The sequence below is a fragment of the Enoplosus armatus genome, chromosome 16, assembly GCF_043641665.1.
Source record: "Enoplosus armatus isolate fEnoArm2 chromosome 16, fEnoArm2.hap1, whole genome shotgun sequence".
In the NCBI taxonomy this organism is placed as follows: Eukaryota; Metazoa; Chordata; class Actinopteri; order Centrarchiformes; family Enoplosidae; genus Enoplosus; species Enoplosus armatus.
The window spans coordinates 8,381,752-8,398,228 of record NC_092195.1 but is presented as its reverse complement, the minus strand read 5'-3'; the positions used below and the strand labels follow the sequence as shown (position 1 = coordinate 8,398,228).

Below are 16,477 nucleotides of genomic sequence, written 5' to 3'. Positions count from 1 at the left end.
TGCTATTCTAAAATGTAAATGGTGAGTTTACCCTCCTCTACTTCCTTGATTTTGGTATTCTTTTTCTGCTGCCTGTTTTCTTCGTTTTTTTATTTGTGGTATACATGCCTTTGATGACACCAGCTCATTTTCTGGCCCTTTAAGAATCATGATCTTTATTCTGCCTGTGTGCTGATGGTGTTCAGTTTCATATATGCTTTTTTTCTTCTTGCAGAGTCATCTTTTTCTTCTGAGTCTTGGCTAAGGAGGATCACAGGGCTGTTGACAGTAAGTCCTGAGATTAAACAGTTCAAGGGTGTTTAATGTTAGGAGCAGGGGGGACCCTAGTGATTGCAGTATGAATAGGTCAGAGGTCAGGTTAGCGAGAGAATAACACTCCTGCTCAAGAAGCAGAACAGATGCCTGTCAGCACAAGCTCTGATTGAAGGTCAGTCAGATGTTTCGAGGGAATCTATTCTTCTATCATTTGCAGTTTGTAGTTTTGCTTTCTAGCTGATCTGTTCGCTGTTTCACTAACCTGTGATTTAATTTTTTTTTTTGTTCGTCTCTCTGGTCTCCTATTACTTTCTCCAGGTCCGGCTGGGCCACAGTCATGCAGCACCCCAATTTCGAGACCCGCCACCCGCTCCAGACAGACGAGCAGCAGGAGACGGGCTTCGACCCGCTCCATAACTTCAACAAGAACCGCAGCAGTACGCCAGCTCTCACAGTTGTCTAGACTAAACTCTCAAATACAACCAAAGACATTTTGTGCCTAGACTCATTCCAAAACATACCCGTGTTTCTGTTGTGTTGGAACTGTTCTTTAAGTTGGTCCTTGATCAGGCTCTAGATATTTTATTATACCACTCCATAAACCCTGTCAGTAGCCCCTTCCACAGATTTATATTAGGGTATCCATCACTCCTCTGAGTGTAAGAGTAGTTTTAATTTTCTAACAGGGGCTCTGACCAGCAGACGGGGTGTGGAGTAGAAGAGAGAGTCTCAATAGCCTGGAAGTTCTAGATGGAAAGAGATAATAAAAAAAGAAATTTGGATCTCACTGTGAAGTGTGAGTCAACAGACGTGGCTGGCGACGGCCCCAGGCTGAGGGTGTTTTTATGTTTACGTGTGAGAGATAGAAAATGTTGGGGGCTGGCATGTTGTGGAACTGATGAATATTCATGCTGAGTGTCCCTGTGGAATGATCTACTCCTGTAACTAATGTTGATAGACAGCTCTCCGAGTTGAATGCATGTTCACCTGCAGGCCAAATTAGACTTATTACCGCCATTAAAGACAGAGAGGAGTACGGCGCTTTGCTCTCTGTCGTCACTTTCCCTGCTTCTGGCCCTTTCTTTGCTCCACCACATGGCTAGAGAAAGAAGCCCCAAAAATAACTGATGGGTCATTTGGAAGCAGTAACTAGGCCAGGTCCTTATTATGGTAGTTGTCAAAGGTTATGTTTTTGTTTATGATCCCGTGTTCACAAGCTTTAAAAGTGATTGATTTCTAGCTCTTCTCCTCCGCACCAGCTGTTTACATCTCCCCCTTGTGGTTGTGTGTGTGTGTGTGTCTGTTTTAACAGGAGGATCTCTTGACAGCAGCACTTACTCACAGTCCCAGTCAACCTTCCTCTCATACAGGTGAGTGTTTCCAGTATTTTCTTGTGTGGGTTGTACCATAAACTCTTGGCCCATCACACTGCTCCAGCCTCCTGGTTTACTGCTGGGTGACACATTAGATGGAATACCGTGCCCAATTTGGGTTGAGAAGCTCATAAATCTCCTTGTCCTCTGCCTCCCCTCCCCTGCACAGGAAAGAATGGGACGACTTGTTCCTCAACAGTAATTATCTGGCCAGGATCCGGCAGGCAGGCATCAACGGTCGACTGAGGAGCAGCCGCTTTCGGAGCGTATGCTGGAAGGTAACTGCCAGATGGATTAAGCAGTCCTATCGAGTTTGATTAAAGTGGCTTTGGCAATTTCCCTGCCGCAGAAAAGACTGCAGTTCTGGCAGCTTGCAGACCTTCTTTGGTGGAAACGGTGGCCTAGAGTTTAGTTCTGAAAGTGCCAATTTTCTGCATGTTTGAGACTTCTAAGAGGGAAATTCTTGTCGAGGTAGCATGCACTAACCTGCGTACTGACTGTTCTGCAGTTGTACCTGGAGGCTCTTCCAGAAGACAAGGATCAGTGGATCAACAAAACCAAGGAGCTCAGAGGCCAGTATGAGAAGATCAAAGAGACGGTGAGAGCGCCTCCGTGTGGCCGTTTCCCTCAGCATGATGAGAAAATGGTTATAAGGTCACCCAAAGTTGCAGTAGCCTTTTGTGTTTCTGCAGCAATTTGTGGAGCATTATGGTTTAATAAATAATCTCCTTGATTATGTTTCTAGATATGGTGGTCAGATTTAAAGATTTAGCATATTCAATTATACATTTATTAACATTTTTTTGAGGAACTAAGTCACTACTCACTGTTTCAACTACCACAGACATTTAAAACGCCCACCCTATATGCTGCTATAAACTTGAGTCACATAAATTCTAGCAATGCAGCACTTCAGGAATTAACTAATCACTGATCTGTGAATGACTGTTATTGACATCTGTATGTTGTTGATGTCTGTATGTGTTTGAATTTTTTTTTGGTCACAGCACATCACTAACCCTCGCAAGGCTAAAGGCCAGCAGGACCTGGTGGTCAACAACCCGCTGTCCCAGGACGAGGGGGTGAGTGTGTGTTTGTGTGTTGTGTCAGTATGCTTCTCTTTGTTAGTCAATTGTTTCATATTTGCATGCATAATGTGACCCTGATGCATTCCCTCCAGACTGTTTCATTGATTTATTATTGTTGATTCATTAACAGATGTTTTTAAAATTAATTCTAAAGCCATTGCATTGATATTGGATTAGGTAATTAACAAATTGTTGAAAAACACTTTTTTTCCACTTAGTTTCTGATTGGGCGATGACTCAGAAAGCCACACTGATAATAACAGAGAGGCAACAAGAGCTGTCATTGGCCATCTAGGGAAGTTGACAACAATTTCCTAGGACGTTTTTCCAACATCCTGGAAAGAACTGTGTGATTTGGTACTAATTATAGAGAAATAGAGTGTTCAATTGGTACACTTCCCGTTAATGAATTCAAATTAATTGCTAGTGTAAGTCTTTTAGTCAGTACACAGCAGGTTAGCTTAACATGAAAAATGTCAAATCTGTCTGTAGACAAGAAATAATTTCTGCATATTACTTTAAATGGAGAAGTTTTTTCAAGGAAATAACTGCTTATAAACTCAACACAACAGCCTAAATACAAATAACTGTCTCAGAACTTTGTAAGTAGCTGCTAAGGGAAATATAGGGAAAATAGAGACATAATTCTTCCATGGAAACTTCCAAGGAAATTGTTGGAAATTAAGGAAAATAAAGGGTTACTGGGACGTTTTAGATTCACTCTTTATGCACAAAAGGCTGCTGAATTACACCAAAGCGGCTGATCACTTCTGTTATTAGCATATCAGTCATTTATTCATCAGTCAAGGACAGAGCTGCAAAATGGCATTGCCTAAGTTATTATAAAATTCTGTTATTGTAAAGACAGTTTGATCCATCTATCTTCTATTGATGGATTGATTCATTTTGGTTACGATTTCTAATTCTTGTACTGTCACAGTGGCTCCTCTAATCTCCCAGATCCCCCGGTTTCTGAGTAATGTCTGTATGCCTTTTTCCCCTCTCCTGTCCAGAGCCTGTGGAACAAGTTCTTCCAAGATAAAGAGCTGAAGGGGATGATCAAACAGGACGTGTTGAGAACGTCAGTATCAGTTTATTTATTTGTTTTATTCTGTTTATTTATACCTAACGCCTGAAAGCTTTCTGGTGTCAACATGAAGTGAACCCCTCCTTTCTTTCTTTCTCTCTGTTTGCTTAAGGTTCCCTGAGATTCGTTACTTCCAGGACGACGATGTGAGGACCAAGCTGACAGACATTCTCTTCTGTTATGCCCGAGAAAATGAACAGTTACTGTATAAACAGGTATGATTGACACATTGTCCCAACAGCTCATTCACAGAGCTTAAAGGTAAAAGTCAGACACTGTGTGTGTGTGTGTGTGTGTGTGTGTGTGTGTGTGTGTGTGTGTGTGTGTGTGTGTGTGTGTGTGTGTGTGTGTGTGTGTGTGTGTGTGTGTGTGTGTTGTGTGTGGCCTTCTCGATGCCCTGTCAGCCCAGACAAAAGAACAAAATGCCTTTGTAACCTGATCATTATCAGTGTCTGTAACAGGTGCCAGCGACTGAATAGACGGCCGGTACAGCATCTTTTTTGCAAACTGGAAGTGACACACGGCCGGGCAGTGGCTAACAATATCTAAATTAAACCTGTCATCACGGATTAGAAACCTCGTGCATCACCATTAAAGAAAGACTGACCACAAATGAACCATCATTTCTCTCTCCCCTGCCCTCTTACGTCTACCTCTGTCTCTTCTTCTCTGTCTGCAGGGGATGCACGAGTTGCTGGCTCCCATAGTGTTTGTGCTGCACTGTGACCATCAAGCCTTCCAGCATGCTAGCGAGACGGCCAGCCCCAGGTCATCTTCCACCCTTTAGTTGCCATGAACACTTTTTAGACCTGCTTGTGCTCTAGACCGAAGCCAAAATGTTTCTGCATTTATTTGGTGGAAAGATCAATTTCAGGACTTTCTTTTTCTTTCCACAGTGAGGAGATGAAGTGTCTGTTGAACCCAGTGTACCTCGAGCATGATGCCTAGTGAGTACACTCCTGATATCAAACAAATGACGAGTGTTTATATTTAGAAATTTCATTACTTTTCAAATAAGTGGAATTGGTTTTACATGCCTGTTTCCATCTCACAATCTCACAATATGTCCCCTCTTTGTTTGCTCATTATTTATCTCTGTCTCCTCTCTCCACACACACACACACACACACACACACACACACACACTGACTCCCTCACACACATACCTCTGTCTATAGTGCCATGTTCTCGCAGCTGATGGAGACAGCAGAGCCGTGGTTCTCCAGCTTTGAGAGGGAAGTGAGGAAGGTCAGTTTGATCCCACAAGCAGCCTTTGACATTGTAATTACAGTAATTGATTTTGCATTGTAACACAGTATTGGCTGATTGCACTATGATTGCACTTTGCAGAAGACATGACATTACACTTGGTATGCTGACATAAGGTTATTAACACTTTAAGTTATAATCCTCAAGATTTCAATCCTGGATGATTTGAAGACACACATGGTTACCAGGGTAACAGTAGTGCGATATCGTTTTACAGCAAACAGAATAGCAGCTGGTGTATCTGTTTACAGTGCAGCCAAACAAACTCATGTTGTTTTTAATAAAGTCAGTAAATAATAATTTATAATATTTAAAACTGATTCTCTGTCAAAAAAACACCAGAAATGACCATTGTCTTGCATTTGTGATTAAGGATCGTGGTTACAAATACATTGCATTTCCTGTGACTGCTTCACAATAAAAGCTGTCCCATGTGTTGCTGTTTGGATGCTTTTGATTTGAACTAGCAGCAGTAGGAAATGTTGGGTTTACATTAGCAGTAACTTAATACAGCTCTGATAAGGTTGTAGGAAAGTGAACAGTAAACATTCATTTCTTGCTTTGGTAGGCAGTTTGAATCCAGCATGGGGGTGGCGGACTCCGCCACCTTCAATCTAAACTAATATACAGTGAGGTAATTACAGGATGAAAATACACTGAATGGTTTTTGCTGGAAAATGCTGACCATAATTAATATCAAACATTTCCTAAAAATCTTAAGGATTATAACATTAATTAATGTTCCAATATCTAATATCCAATAGCAAAACCACATTTGGCTTAAAAAAACTTTTGTTCAAACTCAATTATCTGACTCAGACAATGTTTTGTCATCCTAAAGAGAAACCCTGTATTTGTCAGCATTGCTCCTTTTCAACATATCTGGTAAATGTTGGACATATGGACACAGATGCTGCTAATTAATGTTTACATAATGAAATGCTAATTACGTAATGATCTACTGCTCCAGGGTAAGGAAGAGATGCTGACCAGCATCCCTTTCGCTCGGCCCCAGGACTCAGGGCCATCTGTTGCCATAGTGACCAAAGTCAACCGCATCCAGGACCAGCTGGTGAAGAAGCACGACATTGAACTGCACATGCACCTCAACCGGCTGGAGATCGCCCCGCAAATCTACGGGATGTCAGTATTTACACCTTTTACATCAGACTTTTTTTGACCCTCAGCTGTACACAAATACAGTTACCCCACCTCTCTGTCTGTTTGTCTGTCCTGCAGCCGGTGGGTACGCCTGCTGTTCGGCCGTGAGTTTCCGCTCCAGGACCTGCTGGTGGTTTGGGACGCCCTGTTTGGTGACAGTATCACTCTGGACCTGGTGGACTACATCTTTGTGGCCATGCTGCTCTACATCCGAGACGCTCGTACGCTCCATTTACTACCAAAATAATCCAATCACGCCATGTGTTGTCTTCGTAGCATGTAATTTCATAAGAAACACTTAACTGGAAGAATGTGATTTACTCCACCTCATTTAATTAGATGGAGTCATATTACTTTAAATAGAATACAGTAGATCTTTGCTGCCATACATACAGGCAGGATGAGGGTTTTTAAGCTCTAATGTCGGCAAACATCGTCCCTGCTTAAGTGCTTTTTAGTAAGACATTGAATCCCTGCTGCTGTAGAACAGATGCCAAAGTACCAAATGCACATGAATACAGCATTTCAGACGACTTTTCAATCAATCTGCACTTTCAACTTTATGTAAAACTTAAATACAAAGGTTTAAGTTGCAAACGCTGAACACAAAAGACAATGATATTGTTGATCAGTAGCACTGTAGAGCTGTTACAGCCGAGTGTCCTCGGAACGAAGAGGAAGCTGTTAATCAGGTGCTTTTCTTGAAGGGCACTCTGAAGGGATGCAGGTAGAAAAAATGCAAGGACTGATGGGAACACTTGGAGAACATTTTTGACACACATTTTCGATCATGTGATGCAGCTGTGGATAGGTTGCTCAGTGTTTGCCAAGTTTCATGGTACGACAGCGTTGTTCTAAAGCTTTTTTTCCATTTGGAACTATTTGTGAAGGCATGTGTAATCATGTTTTACAAAGTCAGAGTGCATTCTCTAATACAGATACTGAATCAGCTCAGAAGCTCAGTGTTTGAGTGGGCGGACTGTCCCACATAGGAAAGGTCTCAGGTTTAGTCCTAACAACAACAACATGTATCTATTTAGCGTGTTTAAGCAACACACAGTGCTCTCAGATTACATTTTTTAAACTCACCAGGGGATACTGACTAATTCTGAAATTAATCTGATCGGTGCACAGCATCACTCACACTGCATTTGTTGTTCTGTCTTTCAGTCATTGCTAGTAACTTCCAGACCTGCCTGGGCCTGCTAATGCATTACCCTCCATTAGGAGACATCAACTCTCTGCTGCAAAAAGCTCTTTTCCTCCGAGATCCCAAAGTAAGCCACACTAGCGTAATTAATTGGAAAATTATTATACATGTGGATTTTGTGTCCAATAATGTTTGTGTTTGTTACTCTTCCGTTTCCCTGAACGTCCTGGTGTGGTATATTAAGCGCTTTCATTTTGCACGACCGGTCACAAGTTAAAATGGAGAAGAGAAAGGGAGAAATGTTATTCAGTGCTTCTAGCAAAGGAGATACTGTGCTAACAGAGTAATACAGAGGTAAGAGAAGATTTGCAGAAGTGAAACACAAAACAGCTGGCGGAAATCCTCGAACAACAGTCATGTAGCGTAAATTTGGTGTAAAGGTGTAAAAAAATATATATATATATTTGGCAGCTAATGATTCAGTTCCTCGCACTTCAGTGGCTACAAAAAGTGATTTTAAGGAACTTACAGTAAATACATGAAGCGCAGTCAATGAACCAGTTAATAAGAAAGAGGAAGAGGAAGATATATCTACATGTTTGCTATTTACATGTAGTGGGAAGGGCTCAATACACTGTATATAACACATGAATAAAGCTTTTTAAATCCTGTTAAAATATTTAAATAATATTTGAGATCAAGCTTGGGACAGCCACAGATACTAATACTGTTTCACCGTTTTACCCATAGTGCCTCACAAGAAGGAAGCACACAGAAAGCACAGAAAACGAGAAGTGAAAACTTCTGCAAGATTGACTTTGAAACATCACATCACACCTCCCTGGGAGAAACACAGCCGCCTTAAAAAAAAAAGCTCCCCCAGGACGCATTGGTATATATGTAGAGGGAACCAGACAGTTGTTATCCAGTCTTCAAATATATAAATCCATATTACTCTCTTTTTGAAGAGGTTGTCTATCAACATTGGTTAGTTAGAGTAGTGTATCAAGAATGTTGAGACCCCTAAAACATACAATACAGACTGCAGTTTATTCAAAACCAACATTGTATTGGTCACAAAAAAAAACTAAAGGTGGTACAAAGGATACTTTTGTCAGAATAAGATTTCTTTTGTCTTGAGGTTTACGTACTGTGGGGCTAGATTAAGCCAGCTAATGTAGAAGGATTACTTCCTGCCACAAATTGCATATACAATTCTGTGGCTTCAATTTCAAAATAACGTCTAATAGAGTTTTGTTATAGATGCATAAATTGGCCTTTTGATTTCAGCTTCATGACAGTTTGTTGAGCCTTTTTGCCATAAAAATGTTAAGTGAAATAGCCCAGTATTAAAGGGAAAACTTGCCCTGAGTCTGAACGTGAAAGCACTTAAGTTCCTATAAATGTAGTAGCTGCTTCCTATTACAATGATGTAATTATTATTTGTAATGTTAGACCGTTGTGACTGAAAGACAGTGAGAGTGAAGACAAGACAAGGTGTTGACATCTTGAGAACTTCTGCTGCCTTAATGTGAAAAATGCAGAAGTATGTATTCAGGATGTATGAGGATTGTCATTTTTTGCCATATCTTGCAGGCCACATATATTTCCTCCTGTCACACACTTGTTTCTCTCTCTCTCTCCCAGTCACACAAACACTAAATCAGAGGTCACTCTTACTTCTCCTCACACACCGAAGGATCACATTCTTCCCTTTTTACCTTTTGACGTGTATGTATGTTAAACCCGACGTTTTCTTTGACCTTAGACCTAACGCCTCACTGTCTCGGTACAAACCATCTTCCTTTCCTCCTCCAAACTCACTGACCCGTACACTCAAACACAACAACTCACTACACTCCTGTCCACTACTCTCCTGGGATGAAAATCCAGGAAGGTGCTGATCCAGCGTGACAGTGTTTCCCCCAGGTGAACGACCATGTCACACCACGTCCACATCACAGTTACACCTGGGGGGGGCATCATCCCTAATAACGCGGGGGGGGGGGGGTGCAGGAAAGAGGCTTGTTGCTCATATGTACTGACTCAGAAACATCAAGGCACACGTATTTGCTTGTTTACGCAGTCATGCATGCACACACAGTCGCAGAAGTACACAGATTTTAGGTTGATTTGTCTCATGTTTGTCACGCACACCACAGACATTTTTTCTGACTTGTAAACAACACCAAAATAGTTTATTCTGTTCCTCCTTTTGTAGAACAACCCACGACCTGTCAACTACCAGTTCCAGCAAAACCTGGATTACTACAAAACAAGGGGGGCTGACCTAATGAACAAGACACGGTAAAACACACACACACACACACACACACACACACACACACACACACACACACACACACACACACACACACACACACACACACACACACACACACACTACAACTATTCCTCTATCAAAAGTCCTTTTTAAATTCTTCACTTTTATCTTTAAAGATTTCAGGTGTTTAACGTTTAACAAGTTACAACAGATTTCAATATTCATTACTTATCACATTGAAAGGAAGTACCAAAATAAACAAAATTCTAAAAAAACATCCATCCATGTGTATATGGCTCACTACACTGCTCCGCCTTTAGCTTGTTTGTTTGTATGGATTCCTGTAGTTCCCTGAACGTCTCCCAAGCATGTCACTCAGTTTCAGAGAACACCATACTCAAGCTACTTAGGTCTTACCACCCAATTTTTAATTGTTCTTCCTTTCATTTCACTGCTGTATGAAAATCAGATTACAGACTTGAAATTTGCTCATTAACGCAAGAAGTGATACATTTTCACATTGGCTTTTTCGTAGTGTCCATGTTTGCTTTTTGTTTGACTTCTGAGATTGACTTTCTGACAGCAGATCTCAAAAATCCTGTACTTTGGGACAGCCAACTCTCAAATCTCATTTGTTGTAGAGATATTGTTTACTGTGATCAGCAAGTTGAGCTCCATTCAGTACAAAAATAAAATGGAAACCGCTGCTAGGAAAAATCCAAAACACAGTGTGGTTTGGAAAGCAGCAACAAGTATCCACCATTTTTAGAAATGGGTCTAAAATGTGCAAAACCACAGGTGTTGTTTGTCTGTAGGCCTTTGTTGTTATTCACCTCAGCATACTTTTGTCCTTCTAGCTCTGGTTCCAGTACAAAAAACGCCCCCCTCAACATCAACAAGGTCTCCAGCAGCCTGCTGAGCTTCGGCAGGAAGCTCATCGCTCCAGCCATATCAGGCGGGTCCAGCGGCGTCTCCCCAATCAACAGCGAGGTACACTCCTCCTCTTCCTCCTCCCCGTCAACTTCTCCCGCATCGGCGCCTGCCCCCGCCCTGCCTCACCCGCTGGCTGAGCCCCCATCGGGCCACGCCCCACCGCAAGCCCAGGGCCACACCCAGGCTCAGCATTACCGCCTGCTCAAGTCGGAGAGCATGCCTGTCCACCTCAGCAAAGGTGAGCAGCAGGACCAGATTTGTTCCAGCACATACGATGCATCCTACTTACCAACGACTATTTAGGGCTTTTTTGTTGGCTGTTATGTGAATTAGCTGCATGCACAGATGATCTGAACATCTGTAAGCGTTGGTTTGTGACAGTGTGGCAGCATCAGCTTTGACCTCTCCTGTCTGTTAGATGTAGTTGCAGGTGGAGTGTCTCAGGTCTCTCTCCCAGCCCAGACTCACACTGACACACAAGGTAACTGCTACCATGGCAACCGCTTGTGTAACACCCCCCCCCCCCAATTTTGGTCCTTGCTTGAGTCACTGCTGTCATCTGTTCCTGTGCTTGATTAGCTGCTCGTTAGATACATATCACAGTGAATGTGAATTAGTGTCCAGAGCATGTAACAGTACATGTTGACCAGCAGAGGGAGATCACAGCAGTGGAAATCAAACTGTTAGGGTGAGCGTCCTGGATGTGTGTTGGCATCTGCTGTCAGTGTTGCTTTGAGCATGTGCTCAGGAGCTTGTCATATGTGTGTGTTTTGTTTCTTGATCACAGTGGCTTTGCATGTTGTTGTTGTGTGTCATGTGTTACTAAGGGCAAAGAAAACAACCGAACTTGTAAACAATAATGCAATGTCCTTCTTCTATGGAGCCTGGAATAATTGTAATTTCTATACAGTTTTTATTATAATCAGTTCTTAAATTAATAAACGTAAGAAACAATTCTAAATTGATTCAGATTTGCATTTAAATGATACATTAATGAAAATGATTCAGAGAGGAGCAGCAGGAGCTGTGATCGGTCTGACTCTACACATGATACAACACTAAACAGATAGATGGAATGGAATTACAAAAAGTAAATTTAAGAAGTTACATTAATTTGCTATTCCATTTTAAAAATTATAATTATAAGTATTAATTCATAATTTAAAGACAAAATAAGGACATAGTTATTAAGTGGCAAATTTAATTACCTTTTTTACTTTGAGTTTATTAATGCATCATTTAAATGCAAATGTAATCAATTTATACTTGCTTCATAATTATTCCAGTTGCACACTCAAGGCTTCATATTCTTGTCGACCTTTCTACTCCTTAATTTAGTTAAAATAAAAGAATTTAACCATAACTTCTCCTTATTTCTTTAGACATTTATATCATTGTGCCTCTTCTTTTAATCTTCCTAAGCAGGAGTATTACGTGACAAAAAAAATCTTTAGTCAAGGTCACTTTCATTTCATGGTCTTCATCAGTGAAGGACCGGAAAAGCTAGTTGGTGGACCTTGAGTTGAAATAATTCTATCCGTCATCCACGTCCATGCTCAAGCAGAGTTATACTGTTTGTATTTCCGATGAAGGCGCATTCTTATTGTGTTAATGTTTTGTCTTCTGTCCTCTGCCTCTCCCTCTATCCATCCCTTTCTCAGGCCAAAGCTCCAGGACAGTCAGCTCCTCTCCCAGCATAGAAAGCCTCTCTGGTGGGCGGGGTCATTCCACCGCCTCCCCGCCTCTCCCCCCCTCCAGAGGGAGCGATGTCAGCACTTCGTCTCCGCCCCTCTCCGCCACCAAGAAAGACTCTTTCTTCAACATCACTCGTTCCCGCTCCCACAGCAAGTCCATGGGCAAGAAAGAGACGGTGAGCTGCTCGACCTGCTGTCTTTTCTAGTAGTCTTTCGTTATTTTCGACTGTCTACATGTCTTTGTGTCCGTCTTTCTCTGTTCGTCTCACTTTTTCATCTGGTCTCACACTTTCAAGCCTAATCCCTCTTCTGCGGATTTCTTGTCCCTCTCTTTGCCCTCTGTTACCAAGCTCATTTTTGCTCCCCTCCACTTTTATTGTCTTCTTCTGACCTGTCTTCGTGTGTGTTGTCAACAGGAGGAGGACCTGGAAGCCCAGGTATCATTCCTGCAGGGCCAGATCAACGACCTGGAGGCCATGAGCAAATACTGTGCCAAGATGATGAACAGTCACATCTGTGAGTACATGTTCATTTTCAGCATCTACATTAGTCAGTTCAAATACTAAATATCTTGAACATGGTACCTTGTTTTTGTAAAGAAGACCTCAGCATTTTATTTATTTTATAAAGCTTTAATTTAGTTATTGTTTCATTTTATTCTCAATTTTATTAACTTAAATAAACTGGCAAAGAGATAATATAGTGCACTAGGTAGCAAATAAGGGATTTTTGAGACACAGCTCAGGTTTCATGGTTTCAATTCATTACAGTAATTCATTCAACTGATCAGGAGATTGTGTTATGTAGCTCAGTGAGTGACTGCTTATGTCTCCACAGGTAAAATCCAGGAAGTGATTCTCCAAGAACACCTGGAGAAAGAGGATGAGGTCCTGGTATCACTGGCTGGACTCAAACAGGTGAGTGTGAGTCTGCATGCTGAGTGCTGGTTACTGTTCGTGTTATGTTTTTGTGATTAAACTCTCTTTTCATGTTCGTTTGTCTGTGTCTGGGACATTGTTTTCCCCTGGACAGATCAAAGACATCCTCAAGGGGTCGCTGCGCTTCAACCAAAGCCAGCTGGAGGCCGAGGAGAACGAGGAGATCACTATCGCTGACGATCACTACACCTCCACAGCAGCTGCCGAAACTGCTCTGAACGCCAACAATCACCTCAGTGACCACCAACAACATGGAAACAGCAGGCGGAGCCAGGACTCTGATCTGGCTGGGAGCGTGAGCAGGGATGAGAAAGAAGAGGAGGAGCCGGCGACAACCCCACCTGAGCAACAGGTTAATTGTCGATCTGTTCTCTTTTAGGCTGCTGGAATTGGAGCTCTGCACTGTCAGCACCTGCACTGGTATTAACTAAAGCACTCAGTTCAGACAGGATTAGTTTTTCAGTTGTTTGGTGTAATTGTTTGACCTTTTTGATCTTTTAAATCCGATCATTTTCATGCCAACAAATTGTACCCTGTGCGCAAAAATGATCCAGTGTTTGTACCAGAATTTTATTCTTTGCAGGATTAGACCATGTGACACTAAAGCTGTCCCATTAGGAATGAATCAAACCCAGAATGATGCTACATAATACAGCGACTGTAAAATTAAAATACACAGTCACATATTCCCTGGTGTCCGGGTGTTGTTGCATTTGAAGACATTGAGCTTTAGGGCCAAACAAGCAGCAGACGGCGGTTATACAACCTTGATTTATGTACACATCTTCTGCCACCACCGCTACCAATCTAGTGCACCATCAGACTGCACTGGATAAAGGACAGTAAGGTAAATCATTTAAGGTAAGAGGGCGAAATCTTTGCTAACACAAGAAAAAAAATCACACGTCTCATTGACGACTCTCACCATGTCTCATGTGCAGGTGGCGTCTTCTTTTGGCTTTGAGGGTAAGAACTGGGACGACTACATCCTTGTGTCCCAGGACGGAGACCTGCAGGCTGCTGAGGGAGGAGGAGGAGGGAGGGCTGCAGCCGAGCGCACCCCTCCAATCAGGCGGGGGCGCGGCTTGGTGCGAATGGAGCCAGAGGGCGCGGCCGGGACCTTTCATGACCCCCTGATGGCAGGCACCACCTCAGGCTCCTCCAGCCCGGACGAGGGCTCCACCCACAGCAAGGACTCTGACTTTACCATCGTCAACCCGAACGACCTGTGAACGAGCAAATCACCCCTCTTTCTCCCACTCTTATACCTGTATCATATCCCATTCAGAGGATGTGATCCAAAAAAAACTGACTGGGGATCAGAGGGCGGAATCTGCAGTTTTTGGTGGTAGAGCACCACCGGAGCTGCTGTTGCCTAAAAAAAATTGCACATGTGGACTGTGACACTTCCAGTCACAAATACCTTATACTCTGTCTCTTTACCTGTCATCTGTGCCACTTCAGTCCTGTCTGAGCTGATGCTATACGCTATCTCATCTACTTAATGCCTGTCTCCTCATTATGTTGGGTCCTGTCACTCATGCTATTTAATTGCAGAGCCCTGCTCTACACAGGGAGGGCGCCATTGAACTTCTTACCCTGTCACTACATGATCACTCTGAGGAGTTGGACCTCAAACTGCAATTTCTTCACAGGGGAGGACTCTCTCCTCCTGAGCTTACTGTAATGATTTGGAGTGTGATACTCTGTTTCTTCTGAATGTGGAGATCTGGCCATACCTCTGCCTGTGTTCTGTCTATATGTCCATGTCCTTACAGAGGAAGCTCTCTTCTCTGATACTCAAAGGAAAGAAGAAAGATGTCCTCCTGTCAGTTGTCGAGGGCAGCTTTCTCCCCTCCTAAACCAGTGCCTCTGACCATTATTCTTCTCTCAACCAAACAAAACCTGACTCTGTGATCTTTTTGTTAGCTTTCTTTGTTTATTTTTAAGAAAATATTTTTAACCCTTAGACCTTTCAGTTTCCTGGATACAAATGATTAAATTATGGAATAATTCATTTTTTTTCCTTTTTGTTTTTAAATTGATTCCAATGTGGACATTTTAATGTGGTAATTTTCATTTCTCACATTACAATTGAGTTGTTCTTGTGTCCTGTGGAAACCATGTAAAGCAGCGCACACAAAGAATGTCCCTCTAGCTGCCCATTCAGCATAATTAACTCAAGACCAATAAAACTGCATCGCTCTTGCTACACACTGAAGTTATTGTGTCTGTTTGGGAATGCTGTGCTTGTTTTTAAGACGTTGTACATTATTTCACAGTCAATTATTTGCCAATGTCAAAGAAAATGTTGAAGGTATTGCCCTTTAAATTCCATTCTTGACCTTGGAAACCACATTTGCGAAAATCTTTCAACAGCATCCATTTAGCAGCTGTTCTGGAGCTTTCTGTCATAATCACATGGTCTTCACCAGCATATGACGATTTTTTTAGGCTAACATGAACAGGAGGTCCTTTGAATGCCCTGTGAGGCTGTACTTACTACAGTGGTGCTTTGAGCTTAACGCTAACGTTAACATTTTAACATGCTCACAATGGCAGTGATACCATGTGTATTTCCTACTATGTTTACCACGCTCACAATTGTAGTGTAGTGTGTTAGCATTTGCTAATTAGCACTAAACCCAGAGGCTTGAGGGTGTCTGGAATGTCATTAGTTTTGTAGGTATTTTACAAATTGAAATTCTGACCTGATAACAGCACTAGAGGAAAAGTTATTACGATTCAATAGTACACTGTTGTACTGTTGAGGGGGCCATAAATGTCTGTTGCAAATTTCATGTTAATTCATCCAATTGTTAAGACATTCAGTCAAAACCACAAATGTGAACCTCGTGGTAGGAAAAGTCAAACGATCACCAAAGTCAGTAGGATTCATCCTCTGGGACCATGAATGTTTGTACAAACTTTCATGTCAATCCATCCAATTGTTTAACATCTACAATTTCATGACAACATGGCAAACTCCATCTGCTGATGAAGATCATGTGATATTATTGAACAAAATGGACCTTGTGGTGAGATTGCTTTCTCAAAGTTGAAGTTATTGACTATAGGATAAGATATGAAGTAAAACATACAAATATTTATCAATTCTGTGACTTTAACCATGATCTTTTCACCCATGTGAGAACTGAAGCTATAAATGGAAGCTGATTAGAGGCTTTAATCCACTGCATGTTACAGCACCACAGGTCTGTTTCATCTCTGCTGAACGTGCTTCA

The 16,477-nt window shown here is 42.0% G+C and overlaps 1 protein-coding gene across 2 annotated transcripts; it reads left to right on the top strand.

Moving 5' to 3' along the window:
• Window positions 1-211: 211 nt before the first annotated feature.
• tbc1d5 (TBC1 domain family, member 5) lies at window positions 212-15,453 on the top strand. Of its 2 annotated transcripts, XM_070921347.1 has the most exons (22): window positions 212-267; window positions 574-692; window positions 1,568-1,625; window positions 1,798-1,906; window positions 2,137-2,226; window positions 2,636-2,710; window positions 3,730-3,797; window positions 3,916-4,018; window positions 4,483-4,571; window positions 4,700-4,750; window positions 4,982-5,051; window positions 6,043-6,215; window positions 6,312-6,454; window positions 7,404-7,510; window positions 9,605-9,690; window positions 10,525-10,838; window positions 11,019-11,081; window positions 12,262-12,470; window positions 12,711-12,810; window positions 13,132-13,211; window positions 13,327-13,584; window positions 14,174-15,453. In XM_070921347.1, the coding sequence occupies exons 2-22, from the start codon at window positions 593-595 to the stop codon at window positions 14,462-14,464; spliced, it is 2,637 nt and encodes an 878-aa protein (XP_070777448.1). In that variant the 5' UTR covers window positions 212-267; window positions 574-592; the 3' UTR covers window positions 14,465-15,453. The 2 variants fall into 2 exon arrangements, with proteins under 2 accessions (XP_070777448.1, XP_070777449.1); XM_070921348.1 differs by lacking the exon at window positions 11,019-11,081.
• Window positions 15,454-16,477: the final 1,024 nt, after the last annotated feature.

Coding starts and splice junctions, on each gene's coding strand:
- tbc1d5 (XM_070921347.1), top strand. CDS start 593: ATGCAGCACCCCAATTTCGAGACCCGCCACCCGCTCCAGACAGACGAG. Junction 10,839..11,018: donor GCCTGTCCACCTCAGCAAAG/GTGAGCAGCAGG, acceptor CCTGTCTGTTAG/ATGTAGTTGCAGGTGGAGTG. Junction 13,585..14,173: donor CAACCCCACCTGAGCAACAG/GTTAATTGTCGA, acceptor TCTCATGTGCAG/GTGGCGTCTTCTTTTGGCTT.